Consider the following 23,589-nt stretch of genomic DNA (forward strand, 5'->3'; position numbering starts at 1 on the left):
CCTTTGCCTCCCAGCTCTTTCCTCTATTTCCCTTGATTCTCCTCCTGTCCCACTATCATGCTCAGTCCCCACCAGGATTTCAGCACTTCCTCTTGGTTACATTCCCCTTGATCATGCCGTACCAGGTCTCCCACACCCACGTCCGGCTGTAACTCTTTCTGAAAGAGTTCTTCACCCTCAGAACAGTCGGTGAGTTCAGACTGCTGAACTTTCATTTAGAAGCTGGGTGCTTCACCAATGCCCCACCAGGGGATACTTTTCTAGTCTACAGTCATTGGTTTTCCAAAGGATAACAATAATTGGTGATAACTTATTTTGATGGTACAATCCCTCTCTTGTACCTCCATCCCATCCATATATGGTTAGCAAAGCCACACTCTCTTCAAAAGGCTAAAGGCAAATGTTAGCTAATGTCAGGAACAAAGTTTACACCCACAAAAGATCAATGAAAGTATGTTGACCTATAATGAAGTTTGGGTATCATGAAAAATGAATCCTATATAGGAGAGATTTATTATCACCAAGTATTTTATATATAAATGCATCATCCTGAATTCTAAAGTCATTTTACCCAAATTCCAGGGACTTACTTTGTTTTTGTTGAAATATTTTGTTCCACAGATAATATACTCATTAAATTACTTGGTCTGCTCTCATATTGTTTGGGTAGCCTATGTAGTTGTTTTTCTGTTCTTTTCCAAGCTTTCTTTAACATAAATATCTTTGGTAAGGTAGGATTACTATGTATTTGCATTGTGAAAGAATTAAATTTGGGGTTCTGTCATTCAATATAGAATGCTTTATAAATCAAGTAAAATCTCATAACTAAGATGAGAAAGGTTTTCTTAAGGCTCTTGCTGCCTCATATTCCATACTTTAGTTTTATAGTACAACTTGATGTGATTTTTAAAGGGTAATTCTCATTTATTTTCTATTTCAATCTACTGGTTTTGCTTTTTAAAAGTGTCATTAATTTCCCAAGAAAAGTTACTATATGTAAAGAAAAGTGATATAAAACCACAAAGGCACATCATAATTCATGATAGACTTGCAGGAAAAATGCCAAACATACTGGTTCTTCCCTATATTCCTTCCCTTCTCTCTCTGATTGCATTCAGTAAATGATATTGAAACCTTAAATTGTAGCTAATGGTGAAATTCTAATGTCTTCTTCATTTTGTTAACATGGTCTTTTATTTAGAATTGCTGGACGTGAAGGACAAATTTCATTTATATGGCGCTTTTTGGGGGGGTAAGGAGGCTGTTAGCAATGGAAAAATTATCAGCCTTTGAGTAGTTCATACAAATAATGTGTTAAGTATTTTGTTTTGTTTTGTTTTAAAATCATTTTATTAGGGGCTCATACAAATCTTATCACAATCCATACACACATCAATTGTGTAAAGCTCGTTTGTACATTAATTGCCCTGTGCTAAGTATTTGTGACAATACATCAAGGAAAGCTATGGTTTTACAACCTGAAGGTAAACCTAATTCTTTCTCACTCTTTCTATGTAACTGCCCCAACGCTGGGACTTGGGTTAATAACCCTACACTTGAGTATACTAAAATTTGAAAAATAAATTTAGTTTAAAGGGAAGTAAGGTCTGGAGTATGCTGTTCAAACCTGGCTAGATTCAGTCTAAATATCCCCGGTGGAACAGTCGTTCATTCTGAGTTGCCAGCCGAAAAATTGACACTTGACAGCCATTCTAGGAGAGAGAGGTGACTGCCTGTTCTGGAAAGATTTACAGCCTTGGAAACCCCATGGGGCAGTTCTCTTCTCTATAGGTAAGCATTGAGTTGGAATGGATTACATAGCAATGGATAAGCTGACTCAACATTTGGTTGAGTCTATTGGCCGAGAAACCGGAGGTGCTGTGTTACCATTGCCTTGGTTTGGGAAACCGAGGGTAATTTGCTCCAAATGCAGGCTCTCTGAGTACAGTTTTCCTTTGTGATAAAGGACTGAAATTCAGGAGATACGTCAGAGATGGACATGGGGATTTAAGATCTGAGCAGTTGTTATGATGGGTGAAACGTTGGAGCAACCTCATTTCTCTTGGGTAAAGAGATTAGAGGAGAGCAGACGATTTAGGACTGAGCCTTGGGGAAATCTTTGATGTTAGGTTGTAGGAGGAGGACGAAGAGAAACTGAAGTTTAATGAGCATGTGTGGCCGTGGAGGTCACCGAGTGCCAATGCCTCCCCTCAGGCAGTTAGTTCTGAGCCAATGAACTTCAGTTACATGAGGTGCACAATCTAGGTACTGTGACACCCTGGAGGCTCTCTACAATAGTGTAGGTGTGGGAGATATAAAAAGAGACTTATGGTTTCTCATAGGGGGCATGGGCACATTAGTGAGGGAAAAACCCCAAACCTGTTGCTGTCCAAATCAAATGTCAATTCATAGCAACCATATAGGATGGAATAGAAGTGTCCATAGGGTCTGCGAGGATGTAAATATTTACAAACACATACTGCCACATCTTTCCCCTGCAGAGAGGCTGGTGGGTTCAAACTACTGACATATTGATAGCTGCCGGGTGCTCAGCCATTGTCCTACCAGGGCTCTTAATAGTGAGGGAAAATCCCATTATTGTGAATGTTAGCACCTATATGGTGATTTTCTTACAGTCCTTATAGGTGCTAAAATTACATAACTATTCCTGGGGTACTTTTATGACTAGGAAGATTCAGTTAAAAAATTCTGAATTTCTACTATCCATAAAGTCTTCCTGTGTCAAGATTTGCAGGTAGCTTATATTAACTGCACTGAAACTAGGATATATATATATACACTAAATATATATATATATTTAGTACACCCTTTTAATTTGAGTACAAATAATTTGATCAGTGGGAGAACCACAAAAACGAATCCAATACTAAGTCTTTAGTTTTCAGTTATATTCAATTGCTTTCCAGAGGCGGAAAGACACTCGAACCCCCAATTAGTAACATTCAGTAAATGCAGGAATTGCATGATAGATACAAAGGCTCCATAATGTGGCAATAATGGGTATCTACCCTGCGATTCCCAGGGAAGGAGCTTGGCAAGGCCAGTCTCACCACTGGGGGTGGTGGTGGGTGGGAGCTGTTAAAGTAAAACAAAACAACATATGAGCGCATAGCCATCAATTCTTAGGGCGGGTGCTGCCTCTTTAATGGCTAAACACTAGTTACACATACACACACCCCTCAAAAGTGAAAATCCATCCAGACTTTCTTGCAGTTAGCAAAAACATGTACTAACGTACCTCTTTTGTAAAAGCCAATTGGCATAAAGCAAATTTTCAAACAGTAGGGCATCCCTCCTGTGCCTTGATTCATGTGAAAGGATAGAAATGCTTTCATATTAAGATAACTAAATATGGAGACATACTGTGTGAACCCTATAGGCACCATAAAGAAGGGAAACGAATGGGGTGTGTTGGCATGAAAACACTCGGTGAACTCAGCTTTCTCCAGGGACTCCAGGTGGCCTAGCAACTTGTGTTCTTGGGTTCCTTCTCCACTGCCACCCAAAACAGAGAGAGAGAGGAATTGTCGCGTTTTCGTCACCACCACCCCTTCCAAAATCGTACAGTTTTTGGGGTTTTTTTGCATTTGCTGGGGAGCATGGGCGGGGGGGGGGGCGCTGCTTTTAGTTGTCCTTACCCCAATGAGAGAACTAATTTGTTTTATATAGTGCTCATGAGCTAAATAAACATACAGTAATGGATCACATTATGACAATGTGATAACCCCTCAAATCCAAGGACACCCATTGCTACAATATCGTAAATTCTATAATCAGCTGCCCTGTCAGCATGTAGCCAACACCAAAGACTTGTTTGAGTCCATGGACTGACAAATTAGCCCGTCTGGAAATGCTTCAATAAAGAAGAAAGCATTCAAAATAACCGAGGCACCGAAAGACACTTTGATCTCAAGTATCCAAGTGTTCTATGGCCTCTGGAAGATAAAGAACAGCAAGACTACCAATTACAGGGATTTAATATTTGATTTAGAGTATATCAATGAATTTTAGGGTGACTTACATTGGATGGATTCTGAAAAAAGTTTAGAGACTAAATTGCCCAGAATAATATCATTATTAAACACTTTCCCTCCATTTTCTTGGTTACTCATTATATGTGGATTCAAAAGCTCAATCCTGTGTGCTTTAAATATGCATAGTTTTATATCTCATTGTTCTAAAATGACACATTTTGTTGTTGTTATGCCACAGGGAGTGCTGGTGGTGGAGTGGGTTATGCATTGGGTTGATTCCCACAGGTGCGGAAGTTCGAAACCACCAGCGCTCCTTGGGAACTCCTGGAAAGAGTTATAACCTCAGAAACCCAAGGGACAGATTGTCCTATAGGGTTGCTGGACATCACAATTGATGAGATGACCGTGAGCGCGAGTGAACGTTCTACCATATCATTCTAATTCCCCTGTGATGCAAATGCAATGGGGTGCCTAACCAAGTAGAGCAGAACAGAGTCCCTAAGAGATCAGGTTCTAGAACCAGACTGAATGCCTTTCAGTTCCAATTGTGTCACTTTTTAGCTGTGTGACTGTAGGGAAGTGGCTTAGCCTGCATTAGGCTCAGTTTCCTCATCTGATATGAAGATAAAATTATAACGTGTAAACCACTTATCACAGTACCTGGCACATGCTAAGAAGGCAAGCAAGAAGCTCATAGCCATGTCTTGACCATGCTAGGTTTTCAGAAATACTAAATGTAAGTTTATCAAATTCATTCCTAGGATCGGTGTACCAGAGAGAACTGCAAGTACTTTCATCCTCCTGCACACTTAAAAACGCAGCTGGAAATTAATGGGCGAAACAATCTGATTCAACGGAAGACTGCCGCCGCCATGTTCACCCAGCAGGTGCCGTTTATGTTCCCACACCCTCAGATGCCTGCATTTGTAAGTCACGGTGATATCTTTGAAAATGTGTGCATCCTTTTTTTTTTCTTTTGAAGAATACATGTCTACATTGAAATAACCTCATGTAGCCATTAGGAACTTTGTTAGAGCAGGATTTAGGATGCAACTTAATATGTTACCACATGGACACTCCAGAGTTGAGCAGGTGAAGGGAGCAATCAGGTGTGTTAGACTGAAAAGCTGGGCTGCATTTGTGTATGAATTCAGTTTGTTGGATATTTATGAGGGTGCAAGTGCATTTGAAGATGAGGAGATGACTTGATTAATGCAAGCAAGTATCCTGTTCTCTACCAGTGATCCCCTTGTTTCTTTGCTTTTCATTTTAAAATAATTGAGCTTTACAGAAAATCAGCAAAGATCACAAAATGTTCCCATATACCCCCTGACCGGGTTTCCCAATCATTAACATCTCATATTAACATTGAACATTTTTTAAACTAAAAAAGCTTACATTCACTTATTACCATTAATCGAACTGCAGACTTTACTCAGAGTTCACCTGTGTGACCACTGATGTTCTCTTTTGGTCCATTGTCTGATCTAGGGCATCATCCTGCATGTAGTGGTCATGTATCCTGTTTCCTCTGTCTGTGATCAATTCTCAGCCTTTAGCTGCACCAATCAAGTATTTGATGGTGGTTTTAATACAGCCACTGATTGTCCCTTTGCAGAAATGAGCAAGATAATGGCTTTACTCCAGTGTTTCTCAGTCTAATGCTTTGTGAGCCAGTGCACTGAAAAAGTAATTAATGAGGGGAAAAACTGGGGAATGGATAGGCGTGATGGTTGAACTACATGAAGAGCATACATGTGAAGATTGTAGCACATCCAATGTTTCGTCACATATGATGTATTTACCACAATAAAAGGCAATTAAGCTTTAGCTGCCCCTTTTCCCCAAATAGTCACTTATTTTAAGAAGAAATCTAATCTTAATCTTCCCTTGAGAATTTCAAAGAAAAAGTTACCTTTTTCTCTTTTACCTTTCAGAGGGAATTGAAAGCTGTTCCCTTTCTACTATAGTTCCTCCAGGTCTTAAATTTAGCTTTGTACTATCTTGTTCTAATTCCAGCTAGCCCGTTCTCTTTAAACCATTAGCAAGATACATTTATTTGAAAAGGCTGTGTTATCTTTCTTTGTTACCTATTTCTTTAGTGACTTTGTAATAAACACAATGAGAACTAAAAGACACTTACTTAGATTATTCAGATGAAACAAAATTGTGGAACAGGAGAAATCTGCTCTCACCAAAGACTAACATGATAATTTGATTTTCAGGATTCAGGGATATCTGTTAAGATATGGATAGATACATGCAAAAAATACATGAAGCACTAAAATTTTAGAGCAGCTACCTTTTCCAGAATGTCTAGACAAATACAAGTAAAATAAAAGGGTTTTTTAAATCCTGTACTATTAGTTTGCCAGATATAATTGCTTGGAATCGTGGTACGCATTAATTATGGTGATTAAAATGTCCTAGAAGACCAACAGTGAGCCCCTGAAAGCTCTCCTTGACCTCTGGTGGTACTTCACATGATTGAACTGTATCTTGAGACTCTTCTCTTGGCTTTTGTACACTATATGATTTCAGTTCATCCCTTCTTTGAAGGAGGATAAGGAAGGGAAAACTGTAATACTAGAGACAGTATGAACAAAGGCACAGAGAAATGAACATGCTGGGTGGGTTTGGAAACATAAATAGATGGGAAATCAAAAGAACTTTTCACTCACTATTACTAATATCCACCTCTCCTGGGCTGTCCCAATTTCAGACTGAACAAAGAGCTAGAACTAGATTTTATTACCAAACACCTGAGCCCAGCATTGCCTATATATCTGGAGCATATATGTTTTCACAAGACACCATTCAATTAATCTCATTTAGAGAGCAAGGCCAAGGGTACGGAAGGAAGTCAGATGATTCATCTTCTATTCAGCCTCTGGTAGACGTCAACCATTCATGCGATATTGAGCATGCTGGCTTGTGCTGAAAAATGGGAAGCCGGATTTCCCCCTCATATTATTATCATTGTATTCATTTTATTGTGGAGATCATATATATAAAATCTTCATTGCCATTAAGTTGAATTCAACTCATAGAGACCCTGCTGGCCAGAGTAGAACTGCTCCATAGGATTCCCTAGGTTGTAAATCCTTATGGAAGAAGCCCTAGTAGCACTGTCAGGTAAGCTGGATTACTAAGCACAGTCAGTTGTTCAAAGCAACCATATTCTCTGTGGGAGAAATATGAGGCTGTCTCTTTCTGTAAAGATTTAAAACCTTGGGAACCCTACATAGGGTCACTATGAGTCACCATCGACTCACTAGCATATTTGTTTGGGTTTTAAATATTTATGGGAGCAGTCTGCCACACATTTTCCCTGCAGTATACACATATATATGTATGTGTATGTGTGCGTAAGCCTGCGAAGCTGCAAATCGATGGGCCTTGGTTTTTTTTTTTGAGTCTTGCCTTTGACAGGGTGCAGCTTACCACTTTTCTCTCCTCTCAGGCAAAATATTTGCATAGTCCTTCTTTGACATGTTTTTACCTTGGAACTTTATGAAGCCCCTCGTGTGTGTATATTGCATAGTACGCATGTGGTATATACACATATACAAACATGCACACATAGATAATATATAACTAAATATTTTCCATTGCTGCTGTAAAAAGTTATAGTCTCAGGAACCCACAGGGGCAGGGGCCGTTCTACCCTGTCCTAATAGGGTTGCTACGAGTCTTCATGGACTCTGAAGACACTGAATTTGATTTTGGCTTGGTATGTCTATACACATACATATATAGAATTAAACATTTTTCATTCCAATCATCGTACATATACAAGTGCATTTCAATAACAATTTTATTTGGCATGGTGTGCAACCATTACCACTAACCAGCTCCAATTTTTCATCACCTTTAACAGAAATTCAGTATTCTATAAGCAATAACTGCCCATTTCTCCTTTCCACCAACAAACTGGTTTCTGTATTTGCCAACTCTGTATTTCATGTAGCTGGAGTTACACTGTAGCTGCCCTCTTATAACTGAGTTACTTCACTCAGCATAATGATTTCGAGGTTCTTCCGTGGAATAGCATGTATCAGGACTTAATTTCTCTTTATGGCTAAGTATTAATCCATTGTATAGGCATTACACTTTTTTATTCCATCAATAGATGGACACTTGTTTTTTTTCCAATTTCTGGATATGGTAAATATTGCTGCAATGAATATTGGTGCATGCATGTGTTTCAGAGTTGTTTTTAGAATCCAATTTAAAAAATCCATGGATTTTATATCCTCCTGTGCCTTCTAATTTGATTCACCATGGTTTCTACACTAGAATACATTCTACTATAGAAAGAATTTATAGCATTCAAGGTTTAGAATATAACTGCTAAGACTCACAGGGCAACAATTTGTTTTATAGCATATCAGAAGATAAAAGACACGATTTAGAAAACAATTGGAAGTTACTTCTCTACCTTGCAGATTATTTAATAATAGCTGTTATGATAAACTAATAGAAGATTAATTGCTAAAATTATTATATCTAAACCCTAAGGTCCTTGGTATGCTCTTCTTTGTTGGCCTGGGAAGCTTCTTTGTAATGTAACAAATTTGACATGTACCAGTCTGATTTGGGGGAAAATTACCTTTATGATGGACCTTGGTTTACTAAGTTTTGTATCATTTGACTTGCAGTCTCTGGCACTACTCTTCCACAAACAACTTTATCCTTTTGGGCCTTCCTGGCCCCTGTCCAATCTGATTCTTGCCCTTAAAATAGACAGGCTTTTGTTTAGATTCTAGTCTTGGTACTAGCATGGTTGTACATTAGTTCCTATTTGTTAACACTTGCTTGAACAAAGCATACTTCGATCTGTTTCTAGGATACCAAAAGAGTACATCTACTTTTGTAAAATTAAATATAGTTTGTCTATTATAAGCCCCCAGATAAAGGGAATTTCAACCTAAATGGGATGGTAGCTAGAGAACAGATTCTGTTCTGTGTGACTGAACAACGGATAAAAGCCACACTAGTCCATTTGAGTGGAATGCTTGCTGGAGCAGGTAAGTTTGTTGACTAGATTTAACAGGTCTGAATTGACATTTGCTAGTACAAAATCCCACTTCTGAATCATTTTGTTAGTTTTATTAGAGAAGTTTAACAAGTTAGACATAGAATGTTATTTTTCTGTACCATTAAAGAGAAACTTCTAATGTATACAACAACAACAAAACAAACAAAAACGGGAGTTTAAGAATTTCCCTTGGCATAATCAGGAGGGAAACCTGTGCATTACAGATGAATGTTAAGAAAAGTAGACACACTCCATTGCTCTCAAGCAAATACAATCTTAACACCTCAGTTGCACAACTAGAAGTAAAAGGGAGGAAGGTTTCTCACAACTGGATGTGATCTATTTGGTATGAAATATATTTATGTTTGTATAAAGTAGATATGAAGGAGTCCTGGCGTCTCAGTGCTTAAGTACTCAGGTGCTAACCTACCACAAGGTCAGCAGTTGGAACCCTCCAGTGACTCGGCAGGATAAACGACTGGTCATTCTGCCCTCATAAGGAGTTCAGCCTAGGAAACCCAATGGATCCATTCTACTCTATAACACACAGTGTGGCTATGAGTTGGAGGCAACTCCGCAGCACTAAACAATTATAATAGGTGGATATGATATTATAAGGCTATTAAAATGACCTTTGATTTAGACATTTTACATATCTGGACCTGTACGTGCTTGGGAAATGAATATCTCTCTTTTAAGGTTGTGATTCAAACGGAAGCAGATCCTGACACACAGGTGAACTTGACTCAGTTGCATGTACTCACTTGATGATTTACATGGGGATTTGTTGATTCATTCAGCACACTGGAGGTTGCATGGGGTTTACACGCCAAGTCCTCTGATTCTGCTGTGCACTTTTCATGACTTGCATTTGTATGGTCAAGTTATAAAGTTCTAGACCCTGCCAGCCACACACTTGGATTCTACTCCAGGCTTTTCCTTTAACCAGATGGAATCATGTGGTGTCCGCCCAGACGCCTCCTCCTCGTCTTACATCACTTTTGTAATTCTTTTTTCCAATATTATTCATAAACTATTAAACATATACTCTTCATAAGTTTAACTGGCATTACTATAATAAGGAATGAAGCTAATGTAACACTTGTGAACCCAAATAATTGAAATAGGAAGCTGAATGGGTAACAAATACCACAAGTGGGTGGCTTTAATGACCAGGAATTTATCTTCTCATAGGAGACTCGAAGTCTGAATTCCGAGCAAGATCTCTAGAGGAAGGTGCTTTCTGTCTACTCTAGGGATAAATTCATGTTTCTTTCGGTTTCTTAGTTACTTGGTGATTGTCTTGTGGCACTGATTTTTCTCCATTGGTGCTTCCTTGCTTCTTCTATGCCTGATCTTTTATGTCTCAAAAGTTATGAGTTGAAGTCATTCCCTAAGCTAGCAATGGCTTCATTAAGATAACAAAATAGCCTATTTGACAGGGAATTACATCCATGGATTGGGTTTCCAAGCTATATTAGGGGTGGAGGGCGGGGGACACAATTCAATCCCTAACATATAAATCCTTGTTTAATTGAATTGAATTTTGGACTAGGACAATTTGAAGTGTCTAGAAATAAGAACATTGGAAAACATCTACATTTTCAATATTGAATCTGTTCAGTAGTTTAAAGAGTTGAGTACATAGATTTAGTAGTTGAAAGCCAAGATATAAGTCTACATCTTTCAGTTACATGATGACTTTTTATTGAAAATAATAATAAAAAGTATGAGGAAAAAACTGTATGGACATTGTAAATAAAAAAATTTATTTTGAATTAGGAAGGAATTTACATTTTACATACTCAGTTTTGTGGTCAACATTTATCAGTCCCCTTAATAGCTTATCCTTTCCCCCAAACTCCTTTGATTTCTCTTCTCTTTCCTCTAAAACACTACATTCCCCTTCAACCAAGTTAACACCTGTCTGCCCTCTAACCTGGTGATGTAGTGATTTATGCGTTGGTCTGCTAACTGCAAGGTTAGCAGGTCAAAACCACCATAGGCTCCACAAGAGAAAGTTGAGGCTGTCTATTTTCATAAAGAGTTAGTCTTCAAAACCCACAGAGGGGAGCTCTAATGGCAGTAAGTGCCCCTCTAGCCTATAACACATCTTACCTCCCACCCCCACCCCCTTTCCCTTGGTAATCATCAAACAATTTTTCCTGTGGTAAAACCGTTGTCTCAAATATTTTCTTTTTAATAGTGGTCTCCTACAAATATTTGTCTTTTTGAATTTCACACACCATAATGTTCTCCAGATCCATCCATGCCATGAAGTAATTTCATGGTTTCATCATTCTTCATTTTTTTCCATGGCACATGTACCAAAGTTTCTTTATCCAGTCTTCTACTGATGGGCATTTGGGTGGTTTCTATTCCCCTTTTATTGTAAACAGTGCTATGAGGAACATGGGATCATGCACATCATATGATGAACATGCACATCTATCTGTTTGTGTTATGGCTCTTCTTTAGGGCATAACTGAATGATGTTATAGATTTAATGGAAAAAGCAAGTATTGCCTGTATACTGGATCACCAACCTCATGATCCAAATTAAAATTGTCATGTATTTCAATCGAAATTTTGCAAGGGAATTGTGGCCAATTCTTGTAGCCACTCTTTTTGAACTTATCTACTCATGAAATGATGAATGTCATTATAAGGCTCTTTCATTAAATAAATGTTTTATAAACTGATTTCTGCAAAATGTGGAAGTCAGTAGATGATGGCATAACCCTATGTGTAAGGTTAGTGTTTAATAAGATTTTGCCTGCCATCCTGTGAAGCTCCACTGAGGTTCACCAAATTATATCACAGAAATGACTAGTGCTGCCAGCTAGGAGCACAACTTTTCATCTGTATTTTACTACGTTGTTAGAGATCATACACGATTTTCTTTTAAGACATATAAACTCAAGCTTCACTTTTTTCATTTGTTCAAGAAATCTTGTCCCAAGAGATGGACGTTTCTTGATGCTAGTAAAATTTCTGGTTCCGTCACATGCATTGGACTCCTTCCAAGGCTGTATAATGGGCCTTAGCCATGTACTCACAGTGTGTTTGTCAAATTGTCACACTATATTTGTATATTCTTCTTACTCTCCCATACAACTTCTATGCCTTGGACCTCATTAATCCTACGTCCTCTCTTGCTCACCACTGCTGGTCCAATGTTGAGCTGGCCCTTCCTGAGGCTGTGTGCTTGGAACTTGTTAATTCCTGGGGAATCTTTGTTAAAATGCAGATTTTGATTCAGTATATGTGAGGTAGAATACAAATCCTCAGCTGGGGGTCATGCCAGAGTAAACTGGTTTGAAGCCAATTAAAGCACGCTTGTTGTAGGTTTGCTGTTTTGCTCCAGCCCTGTTCATATGCACTAGTTTGTCTTTTAATTATTTTTCGAAAGTTAAATACTATACTTCTGCATCTAAACAGAGGGCACTTGTATGTGATAGCTTTTATGGTGTCCACGTTCTTTGATAGTAACACAGCTGAACATTTTCCTTTTAGTCTCCCTGATAAGTTCCCATGGGATATTTTAGACGTAATCTCCTTTTGGCCCATTTTGTGTTCTTCTCGTCTGAGATTGGTTATCTCAGTTGGTTATAGCCTGGTACTAAAGAGACCATGTGAAGCCTGTAAGATTGGCTGTTCAGTAGACACGGTCTAAACTGTAGTCAGCTACTTCACAAGTGGTTGGTGTCAGGGTAAGGGAAAGGAAGGCAAGGAATTTAGAGGGCTCTGTAAAAATCTGATTGAGCTACTACCAAACAACTGACAACAAATACTTGGCAACCTCATTTATAAGACAGTTTCCCCCCTCCAATTAAAACCATCCCAAATAAATACATACTTAATTCAGCCATAGAATGAAGTGGTGATACATGCTATTATAGGGATAAAACTTAAAAACTTCATGCCGAGTGAAAGAAGACAGATACGAAAGACCACATATTCTATTTAATCAAAATGTCCAGACTAGGTGAGTCTATATAAGTAGTTGCCAGGGGCTAGAAAAAGTAGTCCTGGTGGTGCTGTGCTTAATCACTCAGCTACTGATAGAAATGGCCACAGTTCAAACCCACCCACAGCTCTGTGGTAGAAAAGACCTAACCTTCTGAACCCTGTAAAGATCAGTCCAGAAAATCCCATGGAGCAGCATACAACTCAGCAACAGGCTGGAAAAGAGATTTGAAGGTAATTTCTTAATGTGTATCCTTTTGTACTAGGGGTGATAAAGGTGTTAGAGAATTAAATAGATGTGATTGCACAACATTATGAATGCATTAAATGCCACTGAGTTGTTCATTTTTAGTGCATTCCAGCTCAATAGAAATTAATAATGTTTGTAAATCCAGTTGCTGATAGTTTAGCTTTTCCAGAACACTTCTGATACCAATTTTGTGATTCCAATTTAAAAGAATGCATCTATGTATGTACACATTAGTGTGCCTATAACAATATAGATCTATATGTCTATAATTTTACAGGTACATACCCACTCCTCGCTTAGTGACATGGCTAGGTTTCAAAGACAAGGTTGTTATGTGAAAATTGGCTTAGGAAAAAATGAATCAGGTCAGATCACAACATGAAGGATAATTACATCATTATATAACTGCCCAACTGCAACATGGTGTACCGCCTCGTCGATGCCATCATAGCCAGAATTATTCTCACCTTGCACATTGGAGTTTGTTATTGTCATATGTGCATTGTTAATGTGCAAAACATATAGATTGTTGTTTTACAGTTGTAAAGGTGAAATGTCAGATCATGAGATACTTAATGAGTATGCGTGTTTATCATTGTTTTTAATATCATTTTCCCATTAACTTTTTGAAGCTCACCCTGCGTGTGTGTGTGTGTGTGTGTGTGTGTGTGTGTATTACCCTGTTCTTTTCACAGTGTTTGCTCTAACATTTCACATCCATATCAAGATAGCTTGAGAATGGCCATCTGACTAAGGTCTTTCTCCAAGGCAGTAAACCTGAACTATTTATTTGATCTGTTTGCCACTCTTTTGATCCCTAAATGTACCTTTTGCATCATGATTTGTCAGTGATTTTTTTTCTATTCTGAATCCTTGTAATGAATCAATGGCTTAAGAATCCCTTTTCATTTAATTCAGTAAATAACTTATTGAGCATCTACTCTGCTAAGCATTTCAGGGGAAGATGTGGGTATAAAGATGAACAGAAAACACTATCATGAAGGAATTTAGGATGTAACAATAGTTTAATGTTTAGTGAATGTTTTTGAAACTCCTTTAATTTCAGAATTTTATCTGATCGTCCATAATTTTATAGATCTGGGGTTTTCATTTTTCTTTCTTTTCCTCTGTAACTTTCTATTATTCATGTGAGATTTTGTTTGGGTGTGTTGTCTTATGGTGCGTAGTGGTGGAGCTACTGAGAATAACCTGTGGACTTGCATTCAGATATTTGCTGTCTCTAGACTTCCTATATATGCTCTACATTTCTTAACCCCTTCTGTTTTGCTTCCAAAGCCCATTTGTTTCATACTGTTTGTTAATTTTTGGTAACCACTTGGTTTTTTTAAGACGGTTCTTTTTTGATTAAATAGTGAATTTAATTGAGTTGTGATTCTTAGTACATGGTGATATGCCAACACATAATTTCAGTTTCTGTTCACCTCAGAGAAAAGTCAAAATTACCTTTCCTATTAACTCAAAACTTTGTCTAAAGAAGAGAGCATTTGCCCTGTTTAAACCCAACCAGAGGTGCCTCAAAAAGATGTTAGATGATATGTTGCCCCAAAGTCACAACTTTGAAAATTCTGGGGAACACTTCTACTCTGCACACAGGGGTCACCATGTCTTGGAATTTACTTGACAACAACCGACAGTAATAATTTGCTGTTATGCTGGTTTGTGTTTAAGACTCCACTATAACTCTTAGCCTACTGTTGCAGTTTCTCCTCACAACAGATACATATAGATCTAAGCCATGATTTGTGCTTTCTTGCGTGCTCTATTTCATGTCTTTCATACCCACAATAACCGGTCTTTCCCTCCCTTGAATACCTCCACCCGCATGGAGGCTGCTGTGATTAATGGGGTCAAGAAAGCCAGATCTAGGTGATGGCAATTATTCTCTCTTGACCCTCAATTTACCTTTCCCCCCCCTTAGCTCTCTCTAGGGTCACAGCGACTTACAGGTATGATCAGTACATAAACACCACTATCCGCTTGTGTCTGTTTATAAAGCTAACTTGTAATTATTAAGGGACCAATTAGTGTCTAGGTTATGTGGGCTTCCCACAGTCTTGTCTACATTTTAGCCACTTACTCCCTACAGACCATCAGTCGTGGAGTGTGGAGATGACCAAGCAGAAGCTGTAAAGCAAGAAGTTTTCATTTGTGCTCTCTGTAAGTCGCTAGTAAATGATGATGGAAAATGAAAACTATTTGTATCTGTGTACTTTGGAATTATCAAGGATAGATGTAGGCATGATGACAGTGAAAGAGACTTCCTTTTATACTATATAAATGCTTGCAAATGAGCAATAAGTGGAAGGTATGATAGGTGCTAGTAAAAGTTCAGTGTTAGTTTTCTGGCATTCCAACAGATTGTTACCAAATGTTTACGATCCTATAAAAAAATGTTCAGTCATCCATCCATATGCAAGAGCTCAGTGATGGAAGGCCTCTGTCTTAGTTATCTAATGTTGCTATAACAGAAATACCACAAGTGGATAGCTTTAACAAACAGAAATTCCCAGGGCGCCACTCTTAAGGGAAGGCTTTTTTCTCTTTCAGTTGGGCCTTGTAGGGAAGGAGGGTCCTTGTCTCTTCCGCCTCTATTTCCTTGTTCCTTGAAGATCTCCTTGGGACTCGGTGTGTATATTTTTCTGTCTATCTTGATAGAGATTGACTGACCCTCTACAACTTGACTCACTCTATTTTAATCCTGCCTTATTAATGTAATAGACAAATATTTCTCAAGTCAGTTTATAACCATCGGCATGGAAGTCAGGATTTACAACAAATAATTTTGGGGGACACAATTCTATTCATAACAGCTGCAATTGTTACACTGACTTTTAAGATAGGATTTAGTCTTAATGACTTGAAAGTATTTTAAGTTCATCCAAACATAATTATAGCTCACCTTGGATATTACTGAAACCAAACCGATAGCCATCAAGTCAATTCCGACTCGTGGTGTATTGGAGTAGAATTGCGCTCCATCGGGCTCACTGGGGCTGATTTTTCACAAGTAGATGACCACGCCTTTTTTTCTGAGGCACCTCTGGGCAGGACATAAACTGGTTCCAAATGAGCCTGTTACAGCCAACAGAAACAAGGGCCACATACACATTGCCCATTCATCCAATCACTTTTACATTGGATTTTGCTAGTAGGAAGAAAAGCACTAATGGCCTACTCAAAGATGATGACCAACCAATACACAGAGTGGTATAGTCAGCCTACACAGAACTAGTCTTCTGCTAGGAAAATAAAACTCGGAGCATTTAATTTTTTAAAGTGCTCTAGAATAGGGGTCAGTAAACTTTTCAGTGACTGGCCAGATAGTATTTTAAGCCTTACAGATCAAGAGCCACAATTGCAAGTGTTTATAGATGAGAGAAAAGTTTAAAGTTTCACAATTTTTAGTAATGGATGCCTAGTCGTGGAATATACACATGGGCACTGGGAAATGAATTCCAGATCATTTTCTTGTGTCATAACATATTACTTTCCTTTTAAATTTTGCCACCATTTAAACTATAGATAGAAACCATACTTTTAGGCAGCTAGCTGAGTTTGTCCCAGGCAGTTTTCTGGCCCTAGCTCCGGAACATAACTGCTTCACCATAAGAAGAAAAAAAAAAAGCCCACTGCTACTGCATCCATTCTGACTTCTCGCGACCCTGCAGCACTGAGAGAACCACCCCATAGGGAGTCGGAGGCTGTCAGTCTCTACAGAGGCAACTTTACAGAGTGCCTGTGGGGTCAAACCAACCTTTCGGTTAGCAGCCCCGTGCTTAGCTCCCTACACCTTCCAAGAGAGAACAACTTGCCAAACTCATAGCCATTAAGCCCATTCTGACTCATGGCCATTTGACAGGACAAAGTCAAACTGCCCCGGTGGGTTTCTGAGACCATAGCTTGTTCACGGCAGTTGAATGCCTCCCATTTCTCTCTTGGAGCAACTGGTGGTTCACACAGGGCTGTTTATACCCACACCAGATACGAGTTCTGGGGCACCTTCAAACTGAATGAAATCACAGGCAAGTTTTGGGACTACGTACATGGTTTTTTCCTATGGACAAAGTCTGCCCAGGTCAGGTTAACTCTCAAAAAAAAAAAGTCCAAGACTCAATTAAGAAGAAGAACCACCATTGTTCTAAAGACAGGTTGCTGCTTGTTTGGAGAGACATTTCTTGAGTGTCCCTAGTGCTCACTCACTGTGCAAGTCACCAGGAACTCCTGCACATACTGACCCTTTCAGCTAAGAGTGCTTCAGAGACTGAGGCAGAAATACTTGTCAGTTGCCTCAGCCATTCTCAATGGCTTAACAAGACACAAAGTAAAACGAAAAGCCAGGTCTTTGGTGTAAGAAGGACAGGGCTTACTCAGAGTTTCAAGTATTTAGTACATAAATTAAGTTCAAATGAATATCTGGATTGCATTTAAGTGTCCAGGCAATAAATAGAAATTGGATTCTGCTTATTATGGGCATTTTTCATTAAAAAGTAAAATAAACTCAGTGTTAGGATGGTGTTGCTCAATGCCAGGGAGTCTGTTTTGCCTCCTGTGTGCACCAGAAGAAACTCCGCTGTCTTCACAATTGTTGCTATATTCCAGCCCATTGATCATGCCAATTAGGTTCCTGTTAACGCAACTGAAAATGAGGGTTGCAGAATAGGTTCAGGCAGGATTAAAGTTGTTTATTACCATTAAATGTCTAAGTGTGCAGGCTGCTTGACTTAACTAGCAGCTGTTAGCCAAAGCTAAGCCCTCAAATGTTCAACCTCATACAATGGAGAAGTCGCCAATGAAAAAACAGAAATGCCCATTGGAAAACAAATAGGCAGCTCAGGAGATCCTGCCCATGCTCAGGGCTGGGAAGGGATGAACTTACTTTTGCTCAATAAACAGTAGTAGAGAATGAAGTTTGTACTAAAAAAGAAAATGCTTATCAAAGCTATGGTACTAAGCTTAAGACCTGTAAGATAGTATGGTATAGTTTGTAGTGAAATCTTTAAAAGTTGAAACATGATTAGTATCAGCAACCCTAGCCTTTTTTATGGTGTTAGTTGCCTTCGAGTGGCTCCCTGTTAGAGACCATGTAGGACGGTGGCTGTGTCCATGGAATCACACATAACAATTGTGAGGAGGCCCAGGCCCGGGCAGTGTTTCATTCTGTGGTAAGATAAGGTTGCTACGAATCAAAACCGCTCAACAGCACCTATCAACAACATGTAGGACCAAGTAAAGCTACATCGTAGGTTTCCAAGGCTGGACTCTACTAGAGGAGACGTCCACATCTGTTTATCAGAGATGTTGGTGGGTGAGCAGTGTGTTAACCACCGTACCATCAGAGTTCACAATTGTAGAGACTGTTAATGCATGTGCAGTTTTCCCCGTCTACTTGGAGCATCTACCAAACCTTAGCGGATTAAAACGTCTTCCACAGAAACAGAAGTTCTCCATAAAAATGTCCCTGGTGAGTCACCCTCAAAAAAGGAAGGGCAAAATTTACAGAAGGTTTGGACTCCTGTGGAGTCTCTTGGTGACACAATTAAGTGCTCAGCAACTTCCTCAATGGTTGGCAGTTTGGATTCACCCAGAGACCCCACAGAAGAAAGACCTGGAAATCTACTTCAGCTTTTAAAACCCACTAGAGCACAGTTCTCTGAAACACAAGTTCCCCGTGAGTCAGGGTACACTGGGCAGTAGCAGAAGGCATTGCTCATATATACATTGTGGTTAAGTGCCATTGAGTTGATTCCCACCCATGGTGACCCTATGCACAACAGAGTGAAATACCGCCTATGCTTGAGTCTATTATCGCAGCTACTATGTCAATCCATCTCATCAAGGGCCTTCCTCTTTTTTGCTGCCCCTGACTTTACCAAGCATGCTGTCCTTCTCCAGGGACTGCTCTCTTGTGACCACACGTGCCATCCTTGCCTCTAAGGAGCACTCTGGCTGAACTTCTTCCAAGACAGATTGGTTTGTCCTTTTAGCAGTCCATGCTACTTTCAGTATTCTTCTCCAGCACCACAGTTTGAATGCATCGATTCATCTTTGGTCTTCCTTATTCAGTGTCCAACTGTCACATGCACATGAGGCCACTGAAAATACCATGGCTTGGGTCAGGGGCACCTTAGACCTCAAAGTGACACATCCTTCATTTGCAATACTCGAAAGAGGTCTTGCGCAGCAGATTTTACCCACTGTAAAATGTTGTTTGATCTCTCCGTGAGCACTGTTCCATGTAGACCTAAGCAACATGAAATCTTGACAACTTCAACCTTTTCTCCATTTATCATAATGTTACCAATTGGATAAGTTGTGAGGACCTTGGTCTTTTCTTTCCTTCGGGTCATATTCCACACTGAAGACAGCAATCCTGGATCTTCATCAGCAAGTGCTTCAAGTCCTCCTCACTTTCAGCAAGCAAGGTTGTGTCATCTGCATATCACAGATTGCTAATAAGCCTTCCTTCAATCCTGATGCCACATTGTTCTTCATTTAATCCAAGCTCTTTGATTATTTGCTCAGCATAGTGATAAACTCGTCTAAACTAATTAGTTAGGTGAGCACTAGAAGGTTTTTTCTTTCCTACTGGAATTTAATTTGTAACGGGCTTCTTGAAAGCCTACTCTGTTCATGCTCAGGAGAATTTCAAGTCAGACCGGTGAGAATACATTGCCCCTCACTTCATACCCTCCATCTCCTAGTTTACCTGAGTCATTTAATGTGATTAAGCAGAAAGTATGAGCACAACCCGTCAGTAAAACTGATTCATTATATTTTTGGTGGAAAAAATTAAATCAAGAAAAAACACATGCAAGTTAGTACTACAGGGTGGATCACCACTAGTTACACAGCAATATTCCTTGGGATCACAATTAGGAATATTCTACATTTGATCAGGATTTGCATGATTGAATTTTAAATTAAACCTGTGTAAATGCATGTTGAAACTTAGTAGTGATGGTATCAGTCATTCAATAACACTGGGTACTATAGCAGTGACAACCAAAAGAACCAGCTTCAGAGAAAAGGTACCCACACAGGGAGCAAACTGGAAAACAGCACAGGAAAGTGATAAATTATACAGTTACAGATAATAAATTCAGTACATCTATCAACTCTTGGAAACTGGGACCTTGAAAAATAGAAAAAAAACAACAGTAATAAGCTTTCGAATATCTAAGACTTTCCTTCATAAGTTATGCTCTAGTTTATATTCCTTGTAATCCTGTTATCTTATCTCTTCCTGCCGAGAAGGGATTCTCCTAGTATTTCTGGGGCCTCCCTTTGAACTATGGGCATCGTCAGGCTCCCTGGATAAGGGCCAAGCTAGTCAAGTCATGAGTTTATGAACTGAGACCACTAATTAAACTAAACGTAATAAAATATAAGCATAATGAGTATAACAATCTCATTTGACGTAGAGAGCAAGAAATCATTAAGTGCTTGCTTTTTGAAAAATTGATTCTTTTTTTTTCCCCTTCAACCCTTGCTGTCTGCTATAATTAGCTGTGGACCAAGACGAGAAACAAGGCCAGTATTTGGTAGGGCAGATGGGAGCTGTGGTTGCACTGGAAACCTTAGAGCCAAGTAGTACTGATGGGGAAGAGAAGGAAGGAGACTGGAAAAGATTCTCTAGACAATCCAAAATCTGCCTGCAACGGCCATGCCTACTGGGACATGAGTGGTTGCCAAGATTGCTGGTGATAGGGTTTTTAGATTTTTAAAAAGAAGGCAGCAGCGAAAAAACGGTTGGAACAAACGTCATCAATGAGATTTCCTTTGGTGAAGTCATGACTTAAAAGGATGTGAATAATTTGAAATTTCTGTATGCACTTGTCACTCGTAGATGTGTTGTTTTCAAAGGAATTCCCATGGCAATCGGTACACGGCTAAAATTTGATCAGAAAAAAATGTGTTTTTTGATGTGATTTTGTTTTATCTGAAAGTCTGCTACCTTGTGTATTAATAAGAAGAATCAATTACCTCTAAGTCTTTATCCCTTCTCTCTTTGAAACATACAGAATCCTTATCCTGTGAATCCAACACTGGGAGCTAATCCTCCCATGGCTTTCAATCCTTACTTACCTCATCCTGGGATGGGCATGTATCCTCCGGAAGTGATGCAAAATGCACCTATTGTGATTCCTGGAAACCCACCTCTGACATTGCCAGGAGCTGCTGGTCCCAAACTGATGCGTTGTGATAGGCTGGAGGTATTTGTGTAGAGATATATAAGTTCTTATGGGATTGTCACATATATTAACCAGATGCAAAAAGTATTCTCAGAGGCCAATGTTTTCAATGACTGCATGTGGGATTTTAGTTTACAAGTTATAATCTCAGTCAAATAGCAAACCGTTTACTGGTACAATTATGGCATTGCCTCATTTGGCAAGCTAAGGCCTCGATATACCCTTCCATAGACTATATTTCTTTTGCTGAGGCACAGGAAGTGTACCCAGTTTTCAGTTTTATAGCATAGGATCACTATGTTTTTGTTCATGAGTCTCTACTTGCTGGAGTAATCAAACTGAACAAAAGTCGACTATTCTGACTCACTATGAATACAGATGCAAATCGATATGAATGAAGAATCCAAATGAGCTTCACAGAGTCTAAATCCTTTTCTTCATTTGCAGAATGATGTACTGGAAAATAAATATCCTTTGATGCTTAAGAAAAGAAACTCCAAATGAAATTTCAAATTGCTTTTGCTTTATGGAAGTCTTTCCGTCTTCCCTTAATTGTCATTCTTCATAAATTGAAATAAATAGCCGGTCGATTTCCTACAAATTCAGCTCCATTGTCAGTCCCTTAAATACCCAGTAATGTATCATAATGGAATCTAATGGTACATGTAACTCAGTCATGATTCACAAGTCTGCTGTGTAAAACAACCAATGCATGACTGCTTGATAAAGATGCATCTCAGACCTTAAAAAAGTAATCCCTGCTAGGAGCATCACTAATTATCCTTTAGGCTGCTTATTAAATGGAAGATTAAAAAAAATGATCTTAAAGATCTTTACGCACTTTTATGTCAGCAAAACCGGCCACTTTCATTGGGGGAGAATGGACCCCCCCCTCCTCCCCCAGAAATAGAAATGTTGTCAATGTTGACAGCTCATAGAAAATATAAATTTGCATTATCTTAACTATCTTTAGATGGTTTTCCTAAACAAATTCACAAGGTAATGTATACTGTTACTATTACGTTCGCTGGAAAAATAAGCACAAGTGAACCACCTGACAGCTATCAATGTGATGTTGCTTTTTCATTTTCCATCTTTCAGGTCTGCCGAGAGTTTCAGCGTGGAAACTGTACCCGTGGTGAGAATGATTGCCGCTATGCTCACCCTACTGATGCATCCATGATCGAAGCAAGTGATAATACCGTGACCATCTGCATGGATTACATCAAAGGTCGATGCTCCCGGGAGAAATGCAAGTACTTTCATCCTCCTGCACACTTGCAAGCCAAACTCAAAGCGGCTCATCACCAGATGACCCATTCAACTGCCAATGCAACAGTAAGGGTAAGTCCACATGTGGGTATTGAATTTTGAAGTTCATGGTTGTTAGTATACCCCCAAACTTGTCTATCATCCTGTATATTCCTAAGTGGTCCTGACCATAATGCTCGAAAAAGAAGATCCTATCTATTTAACTTAAATAAAAAGCCAAATATTTTCAAAAAGTTAAATAGTTAAAAGCTTTACTAATGATTTTAGCCTACTACACTCTTTCTCCCATTTGAAGTGAAAAGGTCAATGATAGGATTTTGATGTTGTTTATAGCCCCACTAAATGGCTTCTCTGCTCTATGAACTACCTTCAGGGACTCTTGGCCAGTAACATTGGTGATGCCTCTCAAGAACCTGGGACTTGAAAGATGGGATGATAAGTAGGTTTTCATTTCCCAAAGTCTGAGGTTTATTTTCCTTTCTGTAGGGGGGTGGTGGCTTCCAAGTGCCCGAGGCAGCAGCCAGCCTAGGTAGGGGATGAGGGGTGGAAAGATGATAAAAATGTCTTCATTGTTGGAAAAAGAGCACTGGGTTGTCCCAGCAAGCTTTGGGGAATGTTAGCCTCACTTAACACCGAAAAGTTACAAAGTAGGAAAAATATTTCTGTCATAAATTGAGCAATAGAAAGTCTACTTCCTTAATAATTTGTAATACCTGTCAATCATTTCTTTTATGACCTGAGCCTTCCCTCATGTACCAAAACCAGATCAAAGACACTGCCACTGAGTGGGGAAAGCAGCTACCAACCTTGGCAGCCCAAGACATGCAATGTTGACCGAAATCTCCTCAC

The 23,589-nt window shown here is 39.1% G+C and overlaps 1 protein-coding gene across 1 annotated transcript in view; it reads left to right on the forward strand.

The window, feature by feature from the left end:
• MBNL3 (muscleblind like splicing regulator 3) overlaps positions 1-23,589 on the forward strand; it is a 74,362-nt gene that overhangs the window by 33,471 nt on the left and 17,302 nt on the right. Inside the window, exons 2-4 of the mRNA XM_045288372.1 lie at positions 4,757-4,921; positions 21,298-21,489; positions 22,570-22,812. Of these exons, the coding sequence (XP_045144307.1) occupies positions 4,757-4,921; positions 21,298-21,489; positions 22,570-22,812 (600 nt within the window). The remainder of the gene's footprint in view (positions 1-4,756; positions 4,922-21,297; positions 21,490-22,569; positions 22,813-23,589) is intronic.

This window comes from Echinops telfairi, unplaced genomic scaffold (assembly GCF_000313985.2).
Source record: "Echinops telfairi isolate 266 unplaced genomic scaffold, ASM31398v2 ScPeMD7_20;HRSCAF=75, whole genome shotgun sequence".
In the NCBI taxonomy this organism is placed as follows: domain Eukaryota; kingdom Metazoa; phylum Chordata; class Mammalia; order Afrosoricida; family Tenrecidae; genus Echinops; species Echinops telfairi.